General features: G+C 49.5%; 4 protein-coding genes across 6 annotated transcripts; 3 read left to right on the top strand and 1 right to left on the bottom strand.

The window, feature by feature from the left end:
* Positions 1 to 289: 289 nt before the first annotated feature.
* Positions 290 to 10,288, bottom strand: SH2D4A (SH2 domain containing 4A). The gene is made up of 9 exons (XM_066317782.1): positions 9,711 to 10,288; positions 8,777 to 8,936; positions 8,100 to 8,262; positions 6,013 to 6,078; positions 5,464 to 5,599; positions 4,022 to 4,238; positions 3,489 to 3,619; positions 2,869 to 3,089; positions 290 to 1,391 (listed from the first exon to the last, which is right to left on the bottom strand). Exons 1-9 carry the CDS (start codon positions 9,883 to 9,885, stop codon positions 1,299 to 1,301), a joined length of 1,362 nt encoding a protein of 453 aa, XP_066173879.1. The 5' UTR covers positions 9,886 to 10,288; the 3' UTR covers positions 290 to 1,298.
* An 8,499-nt stretch (positions 10,289 to 18,787) lies between these two features.
* On the top strand, positions 18,788 to 21,617 carry AP5S1 (adaptor related protein complex 5 subunit sigma 1). Its single transcript, XM_066317781.1, has 2 exons — positions 18,788 to 18,979; positions 19,417 to 21,617. The coding sequence occupies exons 1-2, from the start codon at positions 18,822 to 18,824 to the stop codon at positions 19,841 to 19,843; spliced, it is 585 nt and encodes a 194-aa protein (XP_066173878.1). The 5' UTR covers positions 18,788 to 18,821; the 3' UTR covers positions 19,844 to 21,617.
* Positions 21,618 to 21,680: 63 nt separating this feature from the next.
* LOC136359959 (sulfotransferase 1 family member D1-like) lies at positions 21,681 to 23,361 on the top strand. The gene is made up of 7 exons (XM_066316843.1): positions 21,681 to 22,065; positions 22,136 to 22,261; positions 22,341 to 22,438; positions 22,530 to 22,656; positions 22,758 to 22,852; positions 22,934 to 23,114; positions 23,239 to 23,361. Exons 1-7 carry the CDS (start codon positions 21,921 to 21,923, stop codon positions 23,349 to 23,351), a joined length of 885 nt encoding a protein of 294 aa, XP_066172940.1. The 5' UTR covers positions 21,681 to 21,920; the 3' UTR covers positions 23,352 to 23,361.
* A 1,172-nt stretch (positions 23,362 to 24,533) lies between these two features.
* Positions 24,534 to 27,313, top strand: LOC136360490 (sulfotransferase 1B1-like). Of its 3 annotated transcripts, none has more exons than XM_066317780.1 (8): positions 24,534 to 24,641; positions 25,701 to 25,849; positions 26,032 to 26,160; positions 26,255 to 26,352; positions 26,459 to 26,585; positions 26,662 to 26,756; positions 26,838 to 27,018; positions 27,093 to 27,313. In XM_066317780.1, exons 2-8 carry the CDS (start codon positions 25,702 to 25,704, stop codon positions 27,203 to 27,205), a joined length of 891 nt encoding a protein of 296 aa, XP_066173877.1. In that variant the 5' UTR covers positions 24,534 to 24,641; position 25,701; the 3' UTR covers positions 27,206 to 27,313. The 3 variants fall into 3 exon arrangements, with proteins under 3 accessions (XP_066173877.1, XP_066173874.1, XP_066173875.1); XM_066317777.1 differs by lacking the exon at positions 24,534 to 24,641 and adding an exon at positions 24,942 to 25,042; XM_066317778.1 differs by lacking the exon at positions 24,534 to 24,641 and adding an exon at positions 25,010 to 25,046 and having other exon boundaries at positions 25,698 to 25,849.
* The last annotated feature ends 228 nt before the right edge of the window (positions 27,314 to 27,541 follow it).

Here is a 27,541-nt window from a genome sequence, read left to right as displayed (position 1 = left end):
GCCTGTCAGCAAAGTTGTAAATGTTAGGACCAGATAATCACAATTTCTTTAAAATCTGTATTCTGCAAAACTCAGATTAATGTGAGACTGAAAGTTTTGACTGCTTCTTCAAGTTGAGTAGCCCTGATCTAACAGAAAAAAGGGAACAGGTAAAAAAAAAGGTCAACAACTGAAACAATATCAACTCTTGTTCAGTACTTGAGGATTGTGCCTCTAAAAAATGATGTTTGCAGATTCACATCACAACCCTCAGCTGCAGAGATCGTCATGTGCAACAACATAAGGGAACTTGGATGAAGATTAATTTACTACATGATTCTGTCCAGGCTCTCCCTCAATCTTCTAAATTATGTATTTAAAGAGCATTGTAACAGATGAGAAAAGAGAATATTATGTTGAAAGAACATGTTCTATGATGAGGTTTACACAAGATGCATCTCAGTAATCAGGACACAACTTGCAATAAATAGCTCCATTTTGGAAAACAGCATTCTTTACTGGCAAAAACTCTTCTGTAAACTGTATTAATACTGATATGAGTGTTCCTTCTTACATTTTTAGGCTCTTTACATGTGGTAGTTGTTCATACAAATGCCTCTGTCCTGTCTCCTTTCTTTTTAAAAAAAGACAATCCCTCCCAATGCAGAAAGGCCTTTGTGGGAGTTAAATACAGGTTAAAAGAGTGAGGATCTATATTCAGAGGCTAGAGGAGTTTAAAAAATGCACTCACACTTCATGGAAATCACTTGTCACAGAGAGCACCTTTCACTGAAAGGCACTCAGGGTTTGCTTGGATGTTTGGCCGAACATCCTTCCTTCCAAGGACACAGCATTTAATAGAATTAAACTTCACATTATGCAAATTACATATCAAGATCGATTCACCTCTCCAAGTTGTTTTGTGCCTTCAGGAAGGTATAATCTCTTTCAACTGTAGGTACTAATCTATTTCCCAGATGGCACACAACCTTGCATTCAAGAACAAAAGGCAGCTTGAATACAGAAGTCCCTCAAGAAACTTACAAAAACCCACTGAAAATCCATGGCAATATCTCCCTGTTCGACTGATTACTTCATCAACTCATTCCCTCCATCTTATGGGATGTATCCAGGTGCAGCTTGCTGGGTTGATGCATCCTGTAGCACACAACAGTACTTATACTCCTCCTGCTTTGTTGTGAAGGACAAAAAATAGAGGCACTTAAGGTTTCAGGTAAGTATGAGCAGCTCTAGTTCCAAGTTCAGTTCCAAGTTCTTTGTGAATATAAGTCTGGAGTTGCCCAGCAAGATGAGGAGGTTTATTCGAAGAGAGAGATGTAGTCTGGCTCTTGGTCCTCTTGGCCACATGGGTAAAGCAACAGCTCCTTCCCCAAGGAAGTGATGGGTTCATCCTGTTAATATAGGATATGATCAAACACCAGCTTTCCAACAGACCCTGCCTGTCACAACTTCACGAGTCTTCCTGCCTTTGTTATATGGTTCCCACCACTGTGTGATACAGCTCAATTCACTGGAGAACTCAGGGAAGGGCCCTGTTCCCTCCATCTTCATAACACCATGTCTGTGCTCTGTGCCATAACTCAGTGACACAGCTCTGGCAGTTCCAGGAAAGAGCTGTGCTCATCATGGAGGAAACTACAGCTCCTCTGACATGGAGTGACGCCCTGCCTAGAAAATGCTGGAGCCAGGACTGTGCAGTGTGCAGGTAAAGCTGGACCAGGGATTGTGGTTTGTGTGTCTGGCTGTGTTTGTGGGAGGGATAAGGGTGGATTCTGGAGAGAGCACACACCCTCTGCTTAGGCAAGTCCCTCATAGTATAGTCTCTGCTTCCAATCTCATTCTCCATCCTAGCAACAGATGCATGGTGGGGTCTTGCCTTCTTTCATGGTCACATGGTGGATGATAAGCAGAACCCAGCAGGGCACTTTGACAGAGTGGGTTCATCTGCCCACATGTGCTGTAGTGCAGGAGGTCTGCAGGATTCTCTGCAGACTGTGGGCTTGGCTCTGTACTTGATATAGCTATGCACAGCCAGGCTTTAAATCCTTTACCTCTGGTACGAACAGCTGTGTAACTCCTGCTTTTAGTGCTTTCAGCCTGAACTGTGAAAATCATGCAAGAAGCAAGTTCAGGCAGTCCAGGTAGAGCTCCATAGAGCAAATGAGCATAGCTATTGTTCTTATGTCTAGTTTTGTTTAGTCATGTCTGTATTAAGCTAGGCACTTATTTAAAAGAAACAGAGATTTTAAATGAGCCTATGAGAAAAATTATTGTCTTGTCCCTGGGCAGATCTTACAGTAAACAAATGAACAATCCATCTGGCTCTCCTTGAAACCCATGTAACTGCAGTCAGTACTGGTAAACACCAGAGGCTCTTGCACCACTGGCTGCAAGAGCCTGCCAACCTTCCTCTTTCCCTTCTACTTTTTAGCTTTCCTCAGTACCACCTCTTGCCTGCTTTGTGATTATAAAGATACCTAGCTCTCTTTCATGCTAATGCTGAAGGTAAGCAGGATTTTGTGTTTACCCAACTTGCAAGTGCCCCTTAACCATGGAAAGAATACAAAAGAAAGGAGTTTGCATGAGTATGCTGTCACCTCTCATCAACATTTCTGCTAAGTAGCTTGTAAGTAACTTGGGCCCTGCATGCAAAGTGTTCTGTGTGCTTTGAGGGAGAGTGTCAGATTTAAAACATCTGAGATGTATTAAGTCACCTGAGCTGTACCAGTCAGGAGCAGCACACAAGATACCCAGCAGCAGTTAAAATGGGTCTAATTACCTACTTCAAAACAACTGAATCTATTCTTTCTTATTTTGAAGCGACCTGAGGCAATTAAACAGTTGATGAATGCACTGCTAGATGATCACCTTGTGGTAGTCTACAAGGTCAGCCAGTGTTGAATGTTGCAGCTGGTCCACTCCAAGGAAGCTGTAGGAATCACTGGAGGCATCAATGAGGAAATGTTTACATCCTTCCACAGCCCGATAGGAGAGCACGTAGCCTTTGATTTTCTCACTGACTCGGATCAGGAAACTCCCCGGAACTGTTTTATTCAGAAGCTCTTCTGCTTTCTTAGAGGTTAGGATACCTGTTCAAAACCAAACCACAAAACTGAAGGGAGAAAAGTATTTGTGCAGGACTTGACAGAACAGTTCTCACAAGAAATCTGCTCTAAACCCAGTCCATGGCATTTCCATCCCTTTCACTGTTTTCTCACCCAGTAGCCCAAAAAAGTGCTGCCATTGCTAGTAACAGGCCATGGCCAACTGCTCTTTGTTAACTGCTCCACACTCGGCCAACGATGAATGACAAACGTGGAGAGCTCAAGAGGACTGTTGCTGTGTTATGAGAGAGAATGGTATTGCAGTTGTTGCATGTTTATTTCAGTATAGGAGCTTTACTCCCAAGCCCAGCCTGTGTTAGCAGCTATGTTAGCAGGAAAAACTCCTTAAATGCTTGGTTTGGGGTGGAAATTTCCAGGACTCACCATGGAACCAAGGTGCTATTGTGTCTGAGGTTTTTAGATAGCCAGCTCGGAGAGGGAATTGCTCCTCTTTGAACCACTTGATGATGCTTTCTTCTGTGGAGTTGGAAATTGTCCTCTGGACTCCTTCTTTCCTGTTAGAAAAGACCTCTGGTTTGTGCATCAGATTCAAATGACAGGTTTTGAGTCCCTGTAAGCAGGACTTACATTTTGCTTAAGATTTTAAGACCAGCCCTAAATAGGCAGCTTACACCAGTTCAGCTGTATGGAATTTGGTTTTCAGTGGACATCTGGCATCATAGGGGCTCTATGTACCCCAGGCTTAGAACACTCCACTAACTAAAACCTGTTACCCTCCAGGAATGAAGGCCTCATCACACCTTAGGCTGGAATATAGCCTAGGCTCTGTATTTTTCCCTCCTGGGTGTCTCTTCCACACAAGGGGGAGAGCTAACTATTCATTTCTCAGCCATCCCATGCTAGAGGAAAAGAATCCCGTCCCTTCTCTTTTTCACAGTGCACAGAGGCCTCCTTACCTAATCGCTCTCCCATTTGCCATTGCAGGAGGGGGAAGTTTAGGCTTGGGGGGAAGAGGTGGATATTGAAGTGGTTGCCGATCTCCTGCTGTGGCACCCTTGGAAATATCTGCCTTCTTCCCTCTGTGGATGCCCTGCAGTGAAAGTCTCCTGTAGTCATCTCTGGCTTGTCGTGCAAGGGAGCGTCTCTTCTCATCTGCTGCCTTGGATTTCCGCACTGGAACAAAAAAGGAGTCCTACAGGAGCGAACAAGCAGCAAGTTTAAAGCTTGCTACCCTCTGGCCATCTTCCTGTTTGATGAAATGGAAGAATAACCCATTTCACAAACTGAAAGATTCACTCAGTTGTGAATTCACTCAGTTGTCAATCTCAGTTGTGAGACCATTTGCCATGTGTCTCCCACGTGTTAAGTGGCACAGTTTTTATTCCATTAAAAGATTAAAAATGTTTTCTCTTGGTAACAGGTCCCTTTGTAGATAGAGATTTCTTGGTTTTGTTTCAGACACTGATTCCTGATTCAGACATGGATTTCTGTAGTGCCTTTCATGTAAACTGGGGGGGGTGGGGGGTGGGGGGGTGGGCAGGGCTTACGGAGTTGAAGCTGCTGAAATTATCCCAAATCAATCATTCTAAGGATCTGAAAGTACTAATCAATTTTGAAAGGTGGGAAGGAGCCTTGCTGAAACTGTTATGGAAAGTGTAGGACTTGACTGTGGTTTGGTTTGGGGTTTTTTCCTGTAAAACTGCCTTGATTGTCTAGGTCCATCTCACCCTGGAGTCTGTATGAGTAACCAGCTCTCCAGTCAGCATCTTTTTATAATCAGTCAGAAAAATAAAACCCCTAGACTGAAATGAACAACTGGTGGTACAGCATTGCCATCTACTGAGCAGAAGGGGGGGAACTGGGAAGAAAAGTGCATCAGAGGTTCTCCTTCAGGAAGCATTTGGCAGCAGTGATGAATGCTACTGCAAGTCTCATACTGTTTGCCGTTTTCCTTTCCATCATTGGGATTCATTACATGAGACAGTGCAGCAGGGCTTTACTTAAGTGAGAGCATGTTTGAATGACACAGGAGCCCTTTTTGATTAGTCCCTATTACCCACTATCCTTGTTCTCAAGAGCAATGTTACTGCAAAGTTCTACACAAGGCCAGCTTCTAGTTTAAAATTAATTGTACTGGCTATACTCATGTGGTTCCTATTTGTTGCTTGTTTTAACATCCTGTCAGTTGGAAAAGTTTTCCATTCCCCTGCCCAGCTCTAGTCTCAATGCTGCGTGGACTCAGAAATATTTCTGATAATACAGTGCTGTATTTCTTGGCAATACTCTCCAGCCTCTGATCTATTATTGAGTTCTACTATGGCAGGACAAGGGTTGAGATGACCCCATAGAGCCCTAAGATCTCTTAGCCTTACAGGAAAAGGTAATTTTAAGATCTTACAGAATTCTTGCCATTCAGGCTCATTCTCATCTGATTTCTGCAGTGCTCTCTGGCTCTCTGAGCTGGAGTGGCTCTGTGGTATTGGCTCCTGGGGGGCTGTGATCTCTTCTGCTTTTTTCCTTTGTGTTTCCTTCATCTGTGAAAGAAACAGTATGTTCAGCTTTGTCTCAGGCAAGCTTTAACCCTGCTTTTTAGCTAGCCTTGAAATACTGGGAACTCCATTCTTTACCAATTGAATCCCTCCAATTTCAACAACATAGACACCCTCTGTCTTTACTGCAGGTGACGACTGAGGCAGGAAGGGAAAATAGCCTACCAAAAATCATCAGGAACATCTCCCTGTGCTAATCCCCAATCTGTCAGCCTGGAATACTTTGTATCATCTCCAAATCATCACACCATACATGAGGAGCATGGCAATACTGGATAAAACTGGTCCAAAAGGTGAGAACAGTCTTGGCTCACATGAGGGTCTGAAGCTGACTGGGACTCTAGAATAAAGCACTGACCCCACTGAATGTGTTAAGAGCATCATAGGTTGACACTTACCTGTTGGAAACTATGCTTCCTCACATGGCAATCTGCCAGCATCTGGTGAACATTTCTGGTTCCCTTCTGAGCAGAACAAAAGAGTGGTGAGAAATAAATGTGACATTAGGACAATTCCTCTTTTATTTTGGTGCAATAGGTGCTTAATGCAAAAGCAGTTATGTGACATTAGTTAACAGATTTTGCCAGCCTACTCTGACAATCATTGAGGAGGGATTTCCCATCATATTTGCCAAACATGTCACAGGATGAGAACCAGGAGTCTCAGGATTGGCATAAGCATGCCTAGATTTGCTAAGCAATGCTCACAAGTGCTTCCAGGGAGCAGACCATTTTTTCCCTTCCTCTCAAGTAATCTCTTGCAGAACCTGCTATCTACCTGCCTGTGCATGTTTGCAGCTGTGGCTGGGTTGCTGCAAACTCCTACTTGACAAACTGATCCAACTGGCTGGATATTTCATGTTCTCTCTTCCCTGAAAACCAGCTCAGCCAACATTCCCTGGCTGAGAGCTGCCTCTGCAAAAGAACTGTTAGGTTTGGCGTTCAGTAAACACCCACCCACTTCCCCATCAGACCCTGACTGCCTCCCATGGCACGACGAGTTAACTGTACTATTCTGCTTACCAAGGTCACCTTCCTTTTAGCTCCATCACCTGCCTGGCTAATATTTAATATGAACATGGCTTTACTATTTCCCTCTCCTCAACAGGAAACTAGGAACTTCAAATGAGTGTGAAACAGCATTTTTTCGTAGATCAACCCTAGTCCCTGCAGCATGATACCTGGTGCTCTCAGGTTAAATGGGAACTAGATCTCAGAGAAAAAATTTTAATGCAGGAGATGGGAAAAAGCTTCTCTCCCGGCCTAGAAAATACAACAGGGAACTTCAGTCTGGAGCCCTCCTTCTAACAGCAAAAGTCCCAGAAACCTGGGAAAATTTACCAATAATATAATGACAGAAAAGAATGGAAAATATACAACCTTCATGTATTTCCATGTGCAAGACTTTGAAAAGGGGTTAGATTTTTGGTGACAGTTTGTTTGTTTTTTTTTGGAGTTTTGTTTGGTTTGTTTGGTTTCTTTTGGTCAGCTTTGACTAATAAGTTCCTTTGAAAAAAAAATCTCCCACGTAGTTGCTCAACTTTAGCAAACAGTGCAGAGAAAAACCCCATGTGACTCAGAGGCTTTTGATAAAAGAGGCAATCACTCTGAATTCCATTCACTATTTTGGTAGCAGTAGGAGAGCATTTTGCCAAAACCCAACCTTCCGTTATCATACTTTTTATACCATAGTACAGAGTGGCTGTATGATAAAAGAATATACACTCATACAAGTTCATTCAAGGCTGAATGAAAACTGCAGAATGAGACTGGACTTTTCCCATTAAATTGGCAGGATGTCATGTTCCTTTTGTTCAACTGTGGTTGCATGGGTAGTTAATTTAACTCCTCTTTTTTTCCTTTCTCTGGAAATGGCTTTTTGTAGCCAGTTAAAAAGCACAAATGTATTTATTGCTGGAAAAAGTATTTCTGTAATGAAACACCACAGGAAAGCAGACACTATTACTGCATTTGGAGCTGTCCTGTGCTATCAAGGTCATAAGCTGTTTTCTGTATTAGAAGACAAAAAACCCTAGAACCACCTAAAATATGCATGTCAGGTGATTCTGGTAAAATTGTCTTCATTTGGTCTTCTATAAAAGTAAATTTTTTGTCTGAGGGATGTGACCTTCCATTTAAAGATCTTAGGATAGCCTCCCTGGTCTTGCCCCAAAAGCAATCCAAAGCAGCCACAGTGCAGAAGGAAAAACACTGCTCCCCTTGTTTTATCCAGAGAGAATGAAAGCAAAGGAATTCAGAGTAATTTATCCATTGGTGCAGAGCAGATCTGTCCCAGCTGAGAACAGCACATGGACCTCCCAAGTCTTAAGGAAGGATGTAACAACACAGCTTCACCTCTTCTGCAGTAGAAAAGCTTTAACAGATAGATGGCTTTTTCCTTCAGATTTGTATTTACAGCAACCAGGATTTGCTTCCTAGACCTCAAAAAACATGTTTCTTATAGTTATGGGAAAATGGAAAACTACCTTTGTGAGCTCCTGGCTTCTTCCTGTTGTATCAATATCAGTCATTCTTCTCCCATGTTCCTCCTTTTTCTCTGCAGTGCTTTTTTTATTCCCAGGAAGATCTGTCTCAGCCAAAAGTCCTGTCTGTGGGTGTAGAGACCATGTTGCAGAAGAGTCAGTCTCTCTGCAACACAAGAGAGAGAGGACTTAGGAGGGAGCCACTTTCTGATGTCTGAGCATCTCGTGAGGAGGCTGCACGTGAGCAGAACAGAGCGGCAATGAAGCCACATGTGCATAGGCAGCTATATCTCCAAATCAGATAGGTGGGTAATTAAATTAATGACTCGTGGTGAGTAACTGTTGTCCAGTTGTACCCGGGCACCTGCTGGTGAATCAGAGCGATCTAAGCCTGTCACCTGTGGCAGTGACAACATCAGCATTTCCTGTGGTCTGCAGAGGGTCCCATGCAGGAGCCATGTCACAGGAGGCTCAGTGAGCTGGGGCAAGTCTCAGGCTGCAGTTGGTCTCTACCAGCTGTGTGTGTCCTCTCAGAAAGTCAGCCTTTGCCTGTGCCTTTTGCCAGCAAGGCTAGTGTAACAGTGCAGCCCCTACAGAGAAGACTCCAGCTCACGTATGCCAAGACAAAAGCCTCCTCCTCCATATCAGCTCACGGAGTCCTGCAGCTGAAGGGTGCTTACCTGCCCTCCTGGCTTTGCTCTCTCGCTAAGCGCTTTGCTCTTTGTGCCTGGATCTCTTCACAGATGGCTGCATAGGATTTATCTGAAGGATGCTCGCCCATCACCCAGACCCACACTTCATTGTCAGCACCGAGTTTCCATGTCACTGACTTCCTGCCGGCTGGAAAAGAAGCAACTCTTTGGAAAATGCTGGGTAGCTCTTTGCAGGGCCTGTGTTGCACCTGCTGTGCCCTACCAGGTGCTGTTGGTGACAGAGCCTCCCCAAAAGCAACTGTACATGAAGAAAGCTCGACTGGGATACAGCCCAGACTTGCCAATTTTATCATACCCTTGAGCCAGGTCAGTGGAGGAGACATTTCTGAGTCTGGGAGCAAAGGAGAAGAATCACCACTTTTTCTTTTCTTCCTTTAATTCCTGACCACTTTCCTCCCCAAACTGTGTGAAGGTGAGCTATCTGCAAATAGAGCACGTGGGGTAGACCTGGGAGAAGAGAGTTCCTAGCAGCCAGCATGCTGTGTAGTCCTGGCAAAGGAACTTCAGATGTAAAATCTCAGTGGGAACTGCCCACCAGATCTGGTGCCTCAGGACAGATATTCAAATTCACGGTTATGTTAAAGACAGAATCAGAGGCACCAGTTAGTGGGAAACTTAATGAGATGCATCTCCTGGGGGCAAATAAACCCTGTCTTCCCAGCTAGGGGAGTTGAGCAATTTGGTCAAGGACAGAATGTCTGGGCCAGGGAGTAAAAACCACTGTGTGCCTGGCCAAAACTACCCTATTGCAGGTGGATTTAGTTATGTTTGGAAATAAGCCTATGCCATGTCCCTTGGAGAAGAAATTGCTAAAAGGATACATTACTTCCTATTTCTAGGAAGCAATTGACTAGGCCAGATATGCGCCAGAGGGTAAAGCAGCCAGGAGGCAGAGACTTACCTTTTCTTGGCAGTGGCTTCTTTGCTGAAATCTTTTCTGCAGCAGCTTCTCTTTCTTCCCACCGTCTGATCTGTTCCTGCCTCATCTTGAAGAAGAGGATCTGCTTCTGCTCCTCGCTGAGCTCAGCCAGCAGCTCCGGATCGATGTACATGTCTGATAATATCTGTTTCAGCATGGCTGCAGGTTTCACTTATGCACGTTCGTGGCGATGATCTTTAGGGATCAGATCCTCTTCCTGGCTCCGACAAGAAAGAGTGTCTGCCCGTCTGAGACTGAAGTAGGAATGCAGGCGTGCCAGAGCAATTATACTTCTGTCTCTTTCCTTTTTTTTTTTTTTTTTTTAGCTCAGACTTCCTGTACAGACCAAAAAAAGTAAATAAATAGCTTAAAACCTGCTGTTAAGATTCCTTGGAATAAGAGGTGAACTCAGTTCTCATGCAGCCCCTGCCCGCTCTGCAGAGAGAGCTGGCCAGAAGGGGCGAGGCCTGGAGTGGGGAGGTTGTGTTGATACTCTGATAAACCCAGCTGATAGTATATCAAAGAGAGAGAGCACTGCCTGTTAGTCATCAGAGGTGCGGCTTGACTGTACCCAAGCAAACATTGCTGGGCAGGGAATCAATGAACCCATGACTAGATGGCTCCTCCTCCTTCCAAACAGGAAAACTTAGACGATCAAAAGCCCAGCCGGCCTCATTTTACTAAAGAAAGACAGAGAGGACTTCTGACTGTGCTTTTGCGGTGGGAGTGGGAATTTCGGGGTGCTCCTGTCCATCAAAGCCAGCCTCCCAGCAAGTCAAGGGAGCACAAAGAGTGCAGCTGGTTTGACGAAAAACTATTTGGATAGCCAGTGTCTGAGACAGCTCCTGCTTGGACACATCTTGCTGATGCACCTGCCCACATGGTGAGCCTAGCATGGGACATCCCTGTCTGACAGGATGAAGCTGATGGGGAGAAGGGGCATCCCTTTTCCTGCCCAGGATACTGGCTTGTGTCCAGTGCATGCTGCTGAGGTACTAACACCTTCACAGCCTTGCTTTGTGCTCATAGATTTACATTCACAATAGAGATTTCACTGAAAAAATTGGAAGCTCCCCTGTCACTTGGGAAGGTGACAAATGCAAAAGTAGAAATTTGGACTAAACACCTTGAAAACAACTATTTTCCTTATCTTATGTGGATAAACTTGTGGAGATCAGGAGATTGGTTTGCTGTGCATTTGGTGACATGGAGGGGCAGACAGCCACATATTAAGTGCAACAGCAGAGCAGGGTGGCTAACTGGCCAGAGGTGGCAGGGACTTTTTGGACAAACTCTTGGGAAATGTTGCCATAGGACAATAAAGAAAATTAAATCACTGGGATTGTTAATGTACTTCTGCACAAATCCTGGGAGTCTAAGGAACAAGCATGCTAGAACACAGCTCAGTAGGTGGGAGGCAGAGAGTTATGGAGGGAATAATGTGGAAATACAACGGGCACAGACATGGCAGAAGGACCTGTGTCAGGGTGAAGTGGAACTACATATTAGATCAAGTTAATGGGGTCAAATCAATTAGCCATCTCAGAGGAGAGAGACTGGACTTCTAAGAACCCAAATGTTGGAAGAAAAGTGTTGGGAGCACCTTCAGCTTCACAGTATGACTGCTTGGCTTCTGACAAATAAAATAACAAAGAAGGAGATAGTAGACAAGCCAGCAATACTGAAGTGCAATACTGAAGCTTTCCAAGGAGTACACACAGAGCACACAATTATTTAGATGAAATGGGACAGCACAAAGCAGTCTTCATAAAGTCAGACTGTCAGAACAGTATCTGCTGCATTGGTCCACCTTCCTCTGTCTTGCAACCATGCTGGGAGCAAGCAGTCTGTCCCAAGCATCCCTCTGCTTCTGAATATGACTTGCCTTAAAATTGCCAGAAACAGCTGCCTGGAGCCCCATTGCAGGGAAGTCCTCACCCACTTTCAGCAGGAGGAGCTTGAAAGAAGCTTGGAGCAGGGGGAGGAGCTGTAGGCAGGGAGACATACTATTCCTCAAGGACCTCAAGGCAACAAGAGAGCAAATCATTGTCCCAGAAAGGCATTGTCTGCAGCAGAGGCCAGGAGCAAGAGTCCTGGGGAGGGTGCAGTGACCAGGAGTTGGTGTTAAGTCATCTCATTTACATTTTGTTTCTCTGATTATGTAATGCTTTCCTCTATTAAAAAATGTTAAGTTCATTCTAGAAGGAAACATGAAGCTGCTGTTTCAAATAGGTGAGGATTTTGTTTAAACAAATTACTTTCTTGATTTTAAAAAAAGGTTTTTAGGGGAGGTGATCGATCTGACTTGAGCAATGCTTTCTGAGTACCCCCCTGATTCTTTTCAGCTCAGCAACCAAAGGGTCTTGGGTTGTCCTTGAGCCATGGAGGTGACAGCTATAGAGAGGGAGGAGCTTCCTGGGACATGACACATGAGAATCCATCAGCAGAATGCATGCAGCAGCATGTCCATGATGCTCTGGCTTCTCAGGACTGGGAATAGCTTTGCTCTGTCATTTATTTAGGAGGACATAATGTACTCTGCCATATGCCATGATGACAAACTGGTCTCTCCTTCCATGCCTGGGGACACAATGTGTTGACAAGATGGAAGGGAGCTCAGCAAACAAGTTTCACAGTACTGATGCACTTTTGCAGAGTTGGATCTCCTTGTGACCTTGATTGTAAGAGGAGATTTATCATGCTGTATCCCAAAGGTTCTCTTTAAAGCACCAGCTGTTTTAACACCGGGAAATGACATAAGCATCTCGAGAGGTTTGTGATATTTCTGTTTTAGCAGTCACTTCATTAAAGAACGAGGAGCTGGAAATCCTTGTAGTGAGTCATATAGCGTTCCCAAAGTCTGAATCAAAGCCATGTTACTGACACCTGGCTGGAAGTGGTTTTGCAGGTGCTGTTCCAGCTGTAAGTAGTATATTTACAGCACAAACTGAGTGAAGCCAAAGTAATGGCAGAGGGACCTCCAAGCAGGTAACTTGCAGGAAAACTCTGGTAGAGGTCCTGTTAAATTTTCTACTGTTTGCATTTTTTTCATGGGAGTGGTAAGTGGGAGCTGGTTTTGTGGAGGAATAAAGATGGGAGTCACCAAAAATAGCAAAAACTAAGTGAGGGGATGTGAGATGCCAAACCAGAGCTTTGGGGCTCTGCCACTCATATATATAAGATACTCAGCCTGAAAGCCGTAAGGGTAAACACAATTCAAAGGGTAAATGGTCCTTCAAAATGCAAAGTCACACAGCATTTAAATAAATGTCCTACTGGAGAGCAGCCTCTGCTCTGTGCTCCTGTAAATCATCTACCATGAACAGGGGAAACAAGTCTATGAATACACATGAAAGTGACGGAGCTTTGAGAAGAACTGGCACAAGCTCCTGCTCACGTGTGCAGCAGGTGACACTTTGGACACAAGAGACTCACAAGACACTCCCACCTGGCCACACCAGGCCTGGTCCTCACCATCAGTGCTGCCAGCAAAGGGAAGGTTTCTCCAAGAAAACAATAGACAGACACAGAAAATCATAGATATGGTCTTCAAGAAATCAAACAGGACAGGGTAAATGTGCTGATTTTCAGGGAGGCAGCTTATTCGACCTAATGCACACATCTCCACTGTAAATGTGACAGTAACTGTAAACTAAAAATAATGTAAGAAACCCAACAGTGAGGAGAAAAGAGAACACAAGAAAGGCTGCTTCAGAGTATAGGCTGACAACTTAAGAGGATTTCTACTGTCATAAACTAGTTTTCCCCTTAAAAGGCAGATAAGACCACTTTGTTCAGTAAATGGTTGAACAATATCATTTTGAGTCAAGAGCTTCTCCTTGGAGCTGATTATTTGTTTAGTGAGAAGTGGCTTCAGAGACGCCATTGGGAATGCTTTTCCCTGATCAAGAGGCTGGACTGTGAGAATGCAACCGAATATACTTCCACTTGCCAAACTAAGCCTTGCAGCACTAGGAGGCTCAGGTTTTTCTGCATTTCTCCAGTTCCAGCCACTCCAATGCCCTCAGCTCTCTGCCAGACTTTATGAAGGCATTTCTGATTTTTTTTCAGAAGTGAAACAGAGCAGAATTGCAAAACCCACCTGAAATCAGTGCAGCCAGAAGTAACCACCTCCCTAACCTTGCTCTGAGTACACAAGTCTTCATGGGTTAACTGTTACACACTGGTTCATAACGTGAACTTGTGTTAGAAAACACTTATGTTAGCAGCTGCACCAGCAATGTTAGTACCAAAATATCCTTCTGTGCTTTGGGGCTTGGCTGTTCATTTGTTTGTTTGGGGCTTTTTTAATCATCATCCTGTTATAAATAGGGGAGCAATTAATTCTGCTCTTTCTGTTTAATTTTGCTTCAGCCTACTGGGTTTTGGTTTGGTTGTGGGTTTTTTTGTTTGTTTGTTTGTTTTGTTTTTGTGTGTGTGTGTGTGTGTTTGTTTGTTTTAAATTTCAGACAGAAGGAAAACTTCTAGTTTGGGTATAACAGGAGAAAAATGCAAGTGCACAAGCACAGCCTCCAAAAGACAGAAACAGACCTGTTTGTATCTTAGAATTATAGTAGGGCTTGGGTTGGAAGGCACCTCAAGCACCATCTAGTTCCAACCCCCCTGCCACGACAGGGCCACTGCACCAGGTTGCTCAAAGCACCACCCAGCTTGGTCTTGAACACTTCCAGTGATGTTCCAGTGCTTCAACACCTTCACAGGGAAGAATTTCTTCCTGATATATAATCTATACCTGCCTTCTGTCAGTTTGAAGCTATTCCCCCTTGCCCTGTCACTCCATGTCCTTGTCCAAAGCCCCTCTTCAGCTGTCTTGTAGTCCCTTTATGTACTGGATTCTGTGTAAGGCTCGCATATAATGCTTGAAAGAACAAAACCAATCAAGGTTGATTCAACAAAAGCACCACAAACATAAACTACCTTGAAATTACCTATAGCTGAACTGACTTGCCCTATAGGTCCCTGACATTGCTGGAGGGGGCAGCAGTTATCTTGTAGCAGGTATGAATGGATGGCAATGGCAAGAAGGAAAAAAAATTGGTACAACAGCAGCCACTGAACAGTCTGTGGCTGTTTGGCTCTGCTTTCAAGGAAGATGTATCTTCCCTGCAAGAAAAATGTGGAAACACTTTTTGGATCATCTTCCTATATCAAAATTACTGAGAGAATTAACAGTGCAGTGAAAAGGGTGAGAGCTTCTATAGGCTAACACATACTCAGCCAAACTGAGTCACGGTAAAAGAGGAGATTTCTCTAACCACGACACTTGATTTGATTTACTGTTCTGCACAGAAAGAGGTGCTGGGTGGTAAATTCCAGAGCCAGCACCCCAAGGCACAATCTTGGGCTATTAAGTCTTACTTGAGTCTTGGCTTAAGTACTTGCCTTAAGTTGTTACTGGCTCATCCTTTCTCTACTTCAAATTAAAACCATTGCAACCCAATAAATCATAGTCCATGCCCAGTTAGTGGCCGTCTTATTGTAGGGGGAGGTGCCTGAGCTGAGGTGTGGTTTTTACTATTACAAGGAGCAAAAGTTCATCACTAGGGCAAGTTCTCACAACAGAACCAGTCAGAACTGGGGATTTTTTAGTTCATCATTATACATCCTGGATAAGAACGGTGTTATCTTTCTGTGTTTTCCCCCTTCAAGGACTTAGGATATCAATTTTCTTCTACATTCCTGTGATTATTGTTTCCATTGCTTAACCACTTTGTTCTTAACCTTGTTTGGAACTTCACCCCAGTTATTCATCAAGGTGATGAGAGGAAAGCGAATGTCTTCACAAACAATTTAATGGGTGACAGTATTGGTGTCAACGTCTTTGAAATGTGTCTTAATGTCTGTACTAACTAACTTTGGGCAGCAGTTTTGTTGCAGAGACAGGACAGCATGGCTCCTGAAACAGTCAAGTGGGTCTGCACAAGGCTGAACTTCTGAAACTTTGGGGTAAAATAGTAGGTACAAGGGGGGAAGTGGTAGGCAGTTCGGGAAGGCTGTAGCTTCCTATTACCTCAGCCAAAGAGTAAAGGAAGAGGGCAACTTGAGGCTGGGAGTTTAGGCTAAATGGAGGCTGCGCCCTCTGAAAGCTAGAAAGAGAAAACTTCGCAGGCTTGTGCCCCTGTGGTCTCTCTCCCTTTATTCGAATAAAGTTGCAGGACTCCTCTGTCTCCTTTATGGACATAAACTTCTGGTGTTTGTGGATTTTCCTGACAGTGGGAACCAGTATGGGGGCACGTGTGGGGAATCCCACTGGAGGTTGAAGGTCCACTTGCATTGGTCCAAGAAGCTTAGTCCATCTTTAGACAATATACAATTATGTCCGTTCATATTTAAGTTATGATAGTGAATTGATTTGTGGCTCTGTGAAAAGCCAAGATCATTTTTAAAAACACAAGCAGTGATGAGCCAGAGCAGAAACGAACTGGAGCCACAGACCAACCGAACATGGAAACTAACTGGAGCTGCAAATAAGCTGGAGCCGAAATGAAATCGGGGAAGATGAAACCAATTTGGAGTCTAAAACATGCCGGAGGCACGAACAAACTCTATATAAGCTGAACCCGAGACAAACTGGGGACAGAAACAAATCACCTGAAGCTGCAAATGAGGCGAAGCAGAACCTAGAGAGAGCCTTCCCGGAGCAGGAGACGCAAACTAACTGGAGTCACAGCAACTCTGTGCGGGCCGAGCCGGGTGGGCGCTGGCAGGGCCGTGCTGAGGGATGGCGGCAGCCGCACCGTCCTCGGCGCAGCCATCCCGGCGTCTTCCCGAGGGATCCACACCCGGCGCGGGCCGCTCGGGCACGAGCGGCTCCGGGCCTTACCAGTTCGAGCTATTCTGCCGGGTTACAGCAGAACTAGAGCGGGTCCGAAGGGTTCGTCCTGCCGGCAGCGGCTCTGGAAAAGAGCCGGGGAGAAGAAACCAGGTGAGGCCCGGTGGCAGGAGTGGTCGCCGGGGGCGTGACCTGCAGCTGCTCCCCGGGCCGGGACCCCCGGGAAGGTCCCCCCGGGCCGGGACCCCCGGGAAGGTCCCCTCAGGCTCCCGCGGCCCCGGGCGGCGGCGCCCCCTGGCGGCCGCGGCGGGCACTGTCCGGAGCGGCGCCCCCTGGCGGCCCCGGGAGGCCCCGGGAGGCCCGTGCCCGCACGCGTGGAGGGGCAGCTCCGGGCTATGCGCAGCAAAGCTGCGGGAGGATAAGGCCATCGGCTCCTGGGGGGCAGCACCAGAGAGACAGCTCCGGCAGGGACACTGTTAGGAAAATGAATCCACGATGACAGAGGTTTATGTCCAAAAAGGAGACAGAGGAGTCGTGGGACTTTATTCGAATAAAGGGAGACGCCATTGGAATTTCCCATCAGGTCTCTCAGATTTTCGGGGAGGCAGCTCCCGTTTTTTATCCTAAGTTCCTAGCCGCATCACCCTCTTCCTCTTCCCTATTGGCTGAGGTACTCGGAAGGTACAGACTTCCCGAATCGCCTTCTCTATGCCCCCTCCTAATACGCATCCCCCTTTTGTTACAGAAAAGAAAGAAAGAAAGAAAAAAAAAGTAAACGTATTCATAATTCTATTAAGTCTTTGTTCTTTTTCTCTAGGTTCAGGAATTTAACACGGCCTTGGCTAAGCAATAGTCCGTGTTGATTAGTAGCATTTTCTAGATCTAATAGTTTCTTCTGTTACTTCCCTATCTATAAGTTCCTGCCCCTATCTACAGTTCACACGGTCTGTTTGTAAAAAAACATTCATCTTATTCCTTTCAGACGCCATGCCTGGGATGGACACCGTAGCTGGAGTATGGACACTGTAGTGTGAATATGGACACCATAGCTGGGATATCACATCCCCAAACACGCTCGAACACAGCAGAAAGACCCTCCCACCCTCACCTTCAACCCACGAATAACCAGCCACAGCCATAAAGAACTGGTGAAAAACCAGCTTTGCCACTGAAATCACTTGAAGCAGAAAACAAGTTTTCCACGGCTGGAAATTTCTCATGGGAAAGTCTCATGTCTCCACCCAGACATGTCCCGCTCCCCATGGTCCCTCTGGCCATGCCCCCTCCTCCATGTCCCCTGTGGCAGCCACACATTCCTCCGTATGCCCCACTCAAGCACCTTTCCATGCTGGCCCTGGCCATGTTCCCCTCAACCACCTCAAGCCACATATACCCCCATGTCCTCTCCCAGCCGTGTCCATCACATGCCCAGGGGCACACTCACTCCCATATTTAGATCCTGAAACTGCTGTGCTGCCACTTTGAGCCACAGACCCCGGCGCTACATTCCCAGTGTACAAGTACCAGGATGGCCACATCAAGGGCCCCCTCCCGCCTTATTTCAAGCAATTTGCCCTGCTCTAAGCCGGCTATGGTTTACAGTGAGGGACAGGAGGGCCTTCACCCCAACCCCGGAGCCAGAGTTTGGGCACTGTGAGCTGGGGAGGGTGGGGAATGTATTTTACACACTCTGTTAAGTCCTTCGGGAGAGAGAACCCCTGCTCCTGACCTGTGAATGCACCACGGTGCGGGCTGCGGGGGATGTGGGGGAAAGGCGAGAGCGGCAGGAGTGAGGGCTGAGGCGATGGAAGCTTCCCTGGCGGGCTGAGAGCTCACCCAGGACAAGCACTGGCCCACTCAGAGCTGTCCCTGCGCGGGGGGTGGCAGCAGCGAGCCCCGCGGGGACAGCGGCTGACCTGCACCCCAGGCAGGCAGCACGGTGGGGACTCAGAGCTCTCCGCCCCGCTCCCGCTGCCAGCAGCTCCCGGTGCCCGAGACAGCGCGGCCGCGCCCACGGAAACACCCCGTGAGGGGAACAGAGAGCACGGGCAGCCACGGCTGCGCAGGGGCTGCCGCGGCCCCGCCGTGGGGACACCGCCCACGCCAAGGCCCGCGGCCGTTCCCCGCCCACCGGCCGTTGTCCGCCAATCAGCTCTCGCTGCCCCCGAGCCTTGGCCAATCGTGACCCGCTGCCTGCAGGCCGCGCCCCTCCCCGCCCGCCCACCGCGAGGGCCGCTCCTTCCGAACCAGGGGCGCCGCTTCCGGCGCGCCGGGGCCGCGGCCGGGGCGGTGTGGCGGCCATGGTCCGCGCCTTCGTGCTGCTGGCGCCGGGCGGGCCCGCCGGCCACGCCCCCTGCCGCGTGCTGTACGCGCGCACCTTCGGGACCCCCCCCGGCACCGCGCCCGGGGGCCCCCGACAGCGCCTCCGCCGCAAGGAGCAGCTGCTGGTCGTGGCCAGGTACACCCGGGGCATCCGCCTCCGTGGGAATCCCCTTCCTGCGGATGCTGGGCTCGGTGGGACACCCGGCACCGTGTGCCCTCCATCTCCTGAACCCTCTGGACTTGTGTGCCCTCCATCTCCTGAACGCTCATCTTTCTCCCTGGGATCCTCACAGCCGTCATACACCCTTTGGTTGATCGGAGGGTTCTTGGGCTGGGACACGCCTTGACTGTGGGACACCTTCCATTTCTGAGGGGAGCCTGTGGCAGCCGCCTTTTCGGGGGACAGGGCTCAGCGAGAACCGCAGGACCGTCCCCCACCATTCATGGGACCCGCCCTTTCTGGGGATGCTGGGCGTGGCAGGACCCCTGGGACCCTGTTCCCCCAACAGAGGGGTCACTCTCCATTGATGAGGTGGGGGTCCTTAACATGATGGTCCCCCTTTTCTCTTCCAGGCAAGTGGCCTCCCACTGTCGACTGCTTCAGTCATCCTTGGGGCGCCCGTCCTTCCCACAGCTTCCCCAGCTACCTGATGAGCCAGTGTCACTCCAAGATGCTCCAGGGGGTCTTTTCCAGTTGCCCCCTGGAGACCCATTCCCTGAGCGGGTGACGGTAGTCTGGTTATCAGTGCTGGCCCTTGCCTTCGCCTTGGTTTGTGAACCCCAAGAGAATCTGTCGTTGGCTGAGATCACCCTGCGGCGCCTGGCTCCCCGCCTGCTCCTCTCCCTGCACCTCCTTGGCCCCGGTGCTGACGTCCTGCTCCGTCCTGATGCTGCTGATGGCCTCCTGGACCGTCTCCTGCCCCATGGGCAGATGCTTTTTCTCAATGAACATTTCCTCCAGGCAATGGACCGAGAGCTGGGTATCAAAGCATCCCGCTGAGCTACAGATGACATTCCTGCCTACCACCCCCAGATATTTTTGGGGGATGAGAGACAAGGGAGGGATCTGAAATGGTTGGCAAGCCCCAGTGAGATGGCTGAGAAACATAGTTCAAGAATAAAGAGCAACGAGTCAGCTGAAAGCAGGGTTTTAATAGCAAGGTTTTAGTAGCCATCCTCATAAATCCACCTAGAGCTGGAACAGCACCAAATTCCTGCACTGTTTTCCTGCACTGCATTTCTGCACCACTCCACGTGCACATGACAGCAAGTGGAGGCTGCACGTGGCCATGAATGGACACTAAAAGAGGGAGCCTGGGTTGTGGTTACCCCAGCTGGGTACTGTGGGGCAGGCAGGGGGTCCCTGCCAGGGGAGACATGGCTCTGGGGTGGGACCTTGGCAGGGTACATAAGGCAGCCAGGTGTGTGCATTCGGCCATGGGGCATTGGGGTCTCTGTGTGGGGGATTAAATAAATAGGCAGTGGGGCAGGATGTAGCCATGTGCCTGGCACAACAGGGTGGTTGTCCCTAGATGGTGCGGCTGGGACCAGGGGACCTGTGTGACACCCTGGGAGATGGCACCTACTCAGCTCTGCAAGGTGCAGATTTCACTTTCTGAGTGCTGGGAAATCCAGGGAGCCAGGGGCTGGCATGTGCAGCTCTTCCACCAGTGTGCTGGGAACAGGCTGGGCACTGCCAGGCTATGCAGAGGGGCTGTCACGGGGCCAGACCCCAAAGTGCTTTCCCTTGTAACTCCACCAGTAAAGCTGGAGCACCTGAGGAGGGGTGCTGGGCATTGGGCTTCAGCCATGATGGGTGTCTGGCTGTGCTAGGGGATCTCATTGTGCTGGAGGTGTGGGAGCATTGGAGTCCACTGTGGAATCCCATCCTTAAGGGTAAGGGAGCACCGTCTTCACCTTTCTCTGTGATAGCAGCTGTCACATACTGCACCCACAACTGGCTTGAATACAACCAAAATCCAGAGACATTATCCTGGAGTGTTTAAATGTTGTTAGCAATTAATTGCTGATGAGAATCAACTGGAATCCGAATGTATGGGCCATTATTATGTATGCACTGATAGGATTCCAGTTGCTGGATTTCAAAATCACCTGGTTTATGGCCAAAATTGTCTTGCAAATCAGCCACCTGATTTGGATCAAATGGCATGGTTATTTGTGTGTGATTTTCCTCTCCACCCTGAGGTCTAGTAGATTCTGGGGGAGTTGGAAGGAGATAAAGAATCATCTTTTCTTGATTCTCTGTCATGGGGATCGCCCTGCATGTTTCCATCCCATGTGAGTCTGCTGGACTTTTCCTTGAACTTTGATATCTTGGTTGTTATATATGGAACCATTTTGATAGCAGTTTGCTGACTCTGTCCATCATGGGTATTTCAAGTTTAATAAAGGTCGTAATGTTATTTCCTCTTCATCAGATGAGAATGTTACATGTATTTTTTTGTCAGGGTAACAGACCTGTTTACTGTCTTCCAACTCCCTCATTGGATACAGAAAGTCAGAGTTGTGAGATTGTATTTCTGCAAATGGTCCAGATGCTATATCCTGCACTGGTGCTTCCTTTCACAGAGACCCTAGCCTGGGTCAGGCACCACTTGGCTTCTGCTTCTCTTTGATCTCCTCCTGGAGCAAGAGCAGCACTACTCCATCATGGTGGGTTCCTGTACTGCACAACCTGCTGGGTTAGATCATCCAGGATAGAGCAGATCAGCTTTTTCAGCCCTTTCCCACAAGAGGCATCAAAGGAGCATCCAGGAGGGAGGCACCCCCTGCTTGCAGCACCTCCATTCCTGACCCTTCATCTTGGCTTGGGCTTAGTGCATGGTCAGCATCTACGTTAGGGCAGTATCATACCAGGGATCAGGGCATGCTCCTGTGGCATTGGCAGTACCTCTGCCACATGTGATCTGGGTGGGACTTTGATGGGGCATTACCCTGGGTAAGTCCTGCCACAGGATCCAGCCCCAGGCACAGTCCTGGCACAGCCAACCAATCCCAAGGTTGTGGAGGCTGCCAGCAGGGAAGACAGCCAGTGCTGTGTGGACCCACTGTCAGCCATGGAGCAGGAAGATGCAATCAGGGAGGAGCTGGGAAGCCTCCATGGTATCCCCCTCTTCAAGAGCTTCATTGAGGGCTGGCCACAGGTGAAGGCTTTCCAAGCTCATCCAGATGACCTGCTCATCTCCACCTACCCCAAATCGGGTGAGTGGTCCTGGGGAAGGGTGCAGGGCGATGGGGTGACACCAGCCTTTGCAATGGCCCTGTGCTGCAGGCACAACATGGCTGAGTGAGATCATGGACATGATCTACCAGGACGGCAACGTGGAGAAGTGCCGACGGGATTCCATCTTCAACCGCGTGCCTTTCCTGGAAATGAAGATCTCCAAGGGTCCAAGTGGTGAGCTTCCCTAGCCTGGTTGCCTGCCTTGGGGGGTGAGAGTGCTGGGGCTCACACTTCTAAGAACCCTGTGCGACAGGTGTTGAGCAGCTGGAGACCACCCCATCCCCACGGCTGGTAAAGACCCATCTCCCAGTTCACCTCCTCCCGACCTCCTTCTGGGAGAAGGACTGCAAGGTATGACAGGTGCCCCCGTCTCTCCCCATCTGGGCTGGTGGGGAAGCGGCACCACTCTGTACCTCCCAAACGCATCCTTGCCTCTCTCCAGATTATCTACATGGCCCGCAACCCCAAGGATGTTGTCATCTCCTACTACTACTTCCACCAGATGGCCAAAGCACACCCTGATCCTGGCACGAAGGCCGAGTTCTTGGAGAACTTCATGGCTGGCAAAGGTGTGGGCTGAGCCACAGGATGCCCTGTGGGAGAAATGCTGGTGGGACGGACATCTCCTACTACCCATCTTTTTGTTTAATACCTTGACCATATCCCACAGTGGCCTACGGGTCCTGGTATGACCACGTCCGCGGATGGTGGGAAAAGAAGCAGGAGAAGAAGATACTCTACCTCTTCTATGAGGACATGAAGAAGGTGAGGGTGGGATGGAGGGGAAGGAGCTCTGGCTGCCCTCAAGCTTTTTTTGGCAGCCTCCTCATGTCAATCACCCTGCAGGACCCACGGCGAGAGGTGCAGAAAATCTTGCAGTTCCTGGGCAAGGAGTTGGCAGAGGAAACAGTGGGGAGGATACTGCACCACACCTCCTTCCAGGAGATGAAGAAGAACCCTGCTGCCAACTATGAGACCATGCTTCCCATCTTCATGGACCACAGCATCTCCCCCTTCCTCCGGAAAGGTGGGATTCAGCTGGTGGTGGATGATTTGAGAAGGATGTTCCTGGATTGTATTTCAGCCCCCATCTGTGCCTACAAATATTTCATGTGTGTGAAGATTTACTCAGTTATTTTTCCTGCCCCCAGGGATCTCTGGAGACTGGAAGAACCACTTCACTGTGGCCCAGAATGAGCGCTTCAACCAGCACTACCAGGAGCACATGGCAGGCTCTGACCTCCACTTCCAGATGGAAGTGTAAGGGACTCATCTCCCTTCCCAGGAGGACTGTGTTTTTCCTTGCTTTCCCAATGGGGAGGGTGGATCCAAATGGAGATTCTTGCACTAATTCACTTTTCCCCCTTCAATAAATTGTGAGAAATGGAGGTTGAATCATTGCCTGCAGGGAAAACGAGGGTGGTGCCTGAACCCCCTGAGTTCTAGGCAGTGTCCAGGAACACCTTCATGGTCATGAGGAGAGAGGGTGGGCACACAGTGGATTTTTAGCTAGTGATGGTTAGGCATCACTAGGAGTGGCCACTTTCCCAGAAACCACCACTGGCCCCTGTCAACTTGGGCTGCTCCAGCCTACCAAGGTGCTTGGAGGGAACAAAGATCAGTGATAGTGGAAAATCCCCAGAGCACCAGCAAATCCAGTGCTGCCACAGCCCTTGTGTGCACAGGAGCTTTCATGCCTCTGGGCTGTGGCAAGTTTCTTGACAGAGCAGGTGGTAGTGAGGCTCTCCTTGGCCCAGCTGGAGCTTGGCAGCCTGTGGTCTGTGGAAAAAGGTGAAGGGAAACAGCTCCCTGCTCGCATGTGGCCAAGCTCAGCAACACCACTGTCCTAGCTGGAGAAACGGGTGCAACCTCCAACCTGACTGCGCCTTGCCCTTGCTCTGGGATGCCTGGGACAAACCAGTCCTTGTCCCACTGGGGGCAAGGGTGTGCTTTGGAGCCCCCAAGTTCCCCATTTATGCCCCATTTCTGGCCTGTTCTTGAGATTCCAAGATTGCAGCGTCTTGGCAAGATAACCTCATGGGGTTGTTCTATCCCCAAAGAAATTGCAGCCCAGATCCAACTGCTGCTAAAGAGCAGCAGTGCTATGAGGGGGCCTCCCTGACAGAAACAAATCCTTTTCACACATTAATTTAAATGCCACTGGAGATGTCTTCCAATGGAAGATGTGCTTCCCCAGCTCCTGGCTTTGCCTGCCCTGTTTGCAAATGCAGCAAATTTTGCTGGCATATGAACAGCAAAACACCTGAACACCTGCCATGGCATGCCTCATCTCACCGGGAACTTGGCCTGGAGACAAATCAGGGACGTTTTTCTCAACGCTGCCAACAGCTGAGCTGCCGGCACTGCCAGCTGCTCTCCTGCCCTTCCCACTCCCTCCCAGCTAAGGAAAGGAAGAATAATTCACCACCGGCACCTTTAAACACTTTTCCCAGGAGCACTTGTGCTTTGCAACTTCGCAAACTTTGGACTCGTATTTGAGTGGAGTCGAGGTACCACCAAAGCCTGAACCCCACATCCCGCTCGCAAGCCTCACGTCGGCGTGAGAGGACATCCACGCAGGTGACTCTTGGACTTGGACAGGGTGATTTTCAATCTCCCGGGATGCGGGTTGGAATTTCCTTCCTGTGTTTCCCTCTGCCGGTGGAGGGGGAGGCTGTGATTTCTACTCCCGCTGCCCGTGTGCGTCCGACGGGTGCTGAGCACGGACAGCTCATCACAGGCATCTGGGGACCGTCCTCATCCCCGCTCGCCCCTTCCCTGCCCTCCTCCCCGCGCAGCACCGGGACCGGGTCTCGCTCCAGCCTCCTGTCCCAGCTCTGTCCCCCGCCTCCCTGCACCTCCATCTTCCATGCAGGGGAAGGAAATTAACAAATCCCGCCCCGTACGCGGCAGGCAGAGCTTTGCCTGCTCCCTGCCAGAGCACCCGGAAAAGACTCAAGTAACTGGGGGGCTTTGGCCGCGGGCGTTTCGGGGTGCCCTGGCCTCATAAGCGGGGGGGTGGGTACGGGGGCTTCGTGTCCCCGAAAGTTCCCAGCGGGTGCAAGCAAGACAGCAAGCCTCTCTCCAAAACTCACAGCTTGGGAGTTTTGAGGCTGGCATGTCCAGCGTTTCTATCCTGGGTGGTAAAGCTTCCTAGTGAGAGAGTCGTGTGAGTTCTGCTGCTAATTCCTGCCTCTGTCAAACCCTGACTCATGCCCCCTGAAAGCGAGGCTTACTGTGCTGCCGTACAATGGAGAGATGGGGAGGAAAAAGCAAAGAGAAAACAACCTGCAATTCCAGGCAGGAACATCCCTGAGAGTTTTTACACCCATGAACAGTGCTGCCAGCATGGTATTGGCAGCTGCCTACTGCTACCCTGAGCTGCCCAGAGTTGGCCATGCCCTTCCACTCTCCCTGCACTGCCACATGAGTCCCAAAATCCCCATAGAAAACAGGTGCCACCTCCTGTGATGCCAGCAAGCAGGGCATGATTTCCTTCCTATGGCCAGGATGGCTGGGTTCAGCAGGGATTTTGGGCTCCCCCGGGAAGGAGGTGGCCTCATGATGCTCCTCGCTGCCAGCCAGTCCTGCCACGTGTCCCTGTCCCCAGCAGGATGGCCGATTCGGACCCCTATCTGCGTCAGCCCTGGCTCACAGTGCACGGCATCCCCATGGTCAATGCCTTTGCCCGCAACTGGGAACGGGTTGACACCTTCCAGAGCCGCCCTGAGGACATCGTGATAGTCACCTACCCCAAGTCTGGTGAGCATCCCCAGGTACCAGAGAGGGGCCATGCTCAGGAAAGGAGGTGCCAACCTGCAGGTGCCTGGGCTGGGACCAGGGTCCTGCCAAAAGGCAACACTGGGAGACGGTGACCCTCTCATCCCTGAGAGAGTGCTCCAGTGTGAATGGCATCACCTTGACACGTGACATCTCCCCGCCAGGCACCACCTGGGTCAGTGAGATTGTGGACATGATCCTGAAAGGCGGTGATCCTGAAAAATGCAAGCAGGATGACATTGTGAACCGGGTACCCATGATGGAGTGTGCTGCTCCTGGGAAGTTGCCAGCAGGTAGCAAGATGGCAGAGGATGGTAGATGGGGACAGGTTTGGTTTTGTATGGGAGGGCACCACAGTGGGATCACTTCTGGAGGAAATCCTTGCAGGCACAGAGCAGCTGAAGGCCATGCCATCCCCTCGCATCATCAAGACCCACATCCCAGCTCACGTCTTGCCCAAATCCTTCTGGGAAAACCGCTGCAAGGTAACAGGTTGGAATGAATGTACTGGGAGGGATCCAGCAGACATAAGGGGGCTGCCTGCCCTGTTGGGACATTGCAAGTCCCAGCATGCCACCAAGCTTTCTGCAGATGATCTATGTGGGGCGCAATGCCAAGGACGTGGCTGTCTCCTACTACCACTTTGACTTGATGAACAAGTTCCACCCGCACCCTGGGACATGGACCCAGTACCTGGAGGAGTTCATGGCTGGCAGAGGTGGGACAGGGCACCCCTGGGTGCATGCAGGGCAGACTGTGGGGACTTGTCACCCACTGGCTGCTTTTCCATGCAGTGGCATATGGTTCCTGGTACAACCATGTCAAGGGCTACTGGGAGCGCAGGAAGGATCACCCCATCCTCTACCTCTTCTACGAGGACTTGAAGGAGGTGATGGGGCGAGGTGAATGGTGGTGTGGGGTCTGGGGGTGGCAGGAGGGGCGAGGGTGAGTGTTGGCCTGTGTCACACAGGACCTCCGGCGGGAGATTGCCAAGGTGGCCCAGTTCTTGGGGCAGCAGCTGTCAGAGGCGGCGCTGGACACCATCACCCGACACACATCCTTTGAGACCATGAGGGACAACCCTGCCACCAACTACAGCAAGATGCCCTCTGAGATCATGGACCATGACGTGTCCCCCTTCATGCGCAAAGGTGAGTGGCTCCGGGGCACCTCTGGCCCACTGTCCCCCCTGGCCCCTGCTGAGCCCCATCTCTCCCGGCTGCAGGCACCACTGGAGACTGGAAGAACTACTTCACCGTGGCCCAGAACGAGCGCTTTGACCAGGACTACGCGCAGAAGATGTCAGGCACTGACCTGTGCTTCCGCACTCAGATCTGAGATGACACAGCCGGATGCCCCTGAAATCCGTCCTGTGCTGTGATGGCACTGCTGCCATTCCTGCCTCTCCCCTGGGGCTGCTGGAGAGAAATAAAGTGTGCTCCCTGACCCTGCCATGGTGTGCTCACTGCCCTGAGCCTCTGCTGATCCCAACCCAGCTGTCTCCCTGGGGTTGCTGTCTTCTTCTTGGTTTGGGGACAGGCCGCTGTCACTCCTCAGCCTCTCTGGTGTGGGGGTTTTGTCAACAGTAGCTCATGGGTTCACTGAGGGTTCTGGCAAATCTGTGTATGGGGAATATATTGGGTGAGTATGGGAGGTGTCCTCACTACCCTTACA

Source organism: Sylvia atricapilla, chromosome 4, assembly GCF_009819655.1.
Source record: "Sylvia atricapilla isolate bSylAtr1 chromosome 4, bSylAtr1.pri, whole genome shotgun sequence".
Taxonomy (NCBI): domain Eukaryota; kingdom Metazoa; phylum Chordata; class Aves; order Passeriformes; family Sylviidae; genus Sylvia; species Sylvia atricapilla.
Note: the sequence above shows the minus strand (reverse complement) of the source record. Positions and strands in the feature narration are given on the sequence as shown.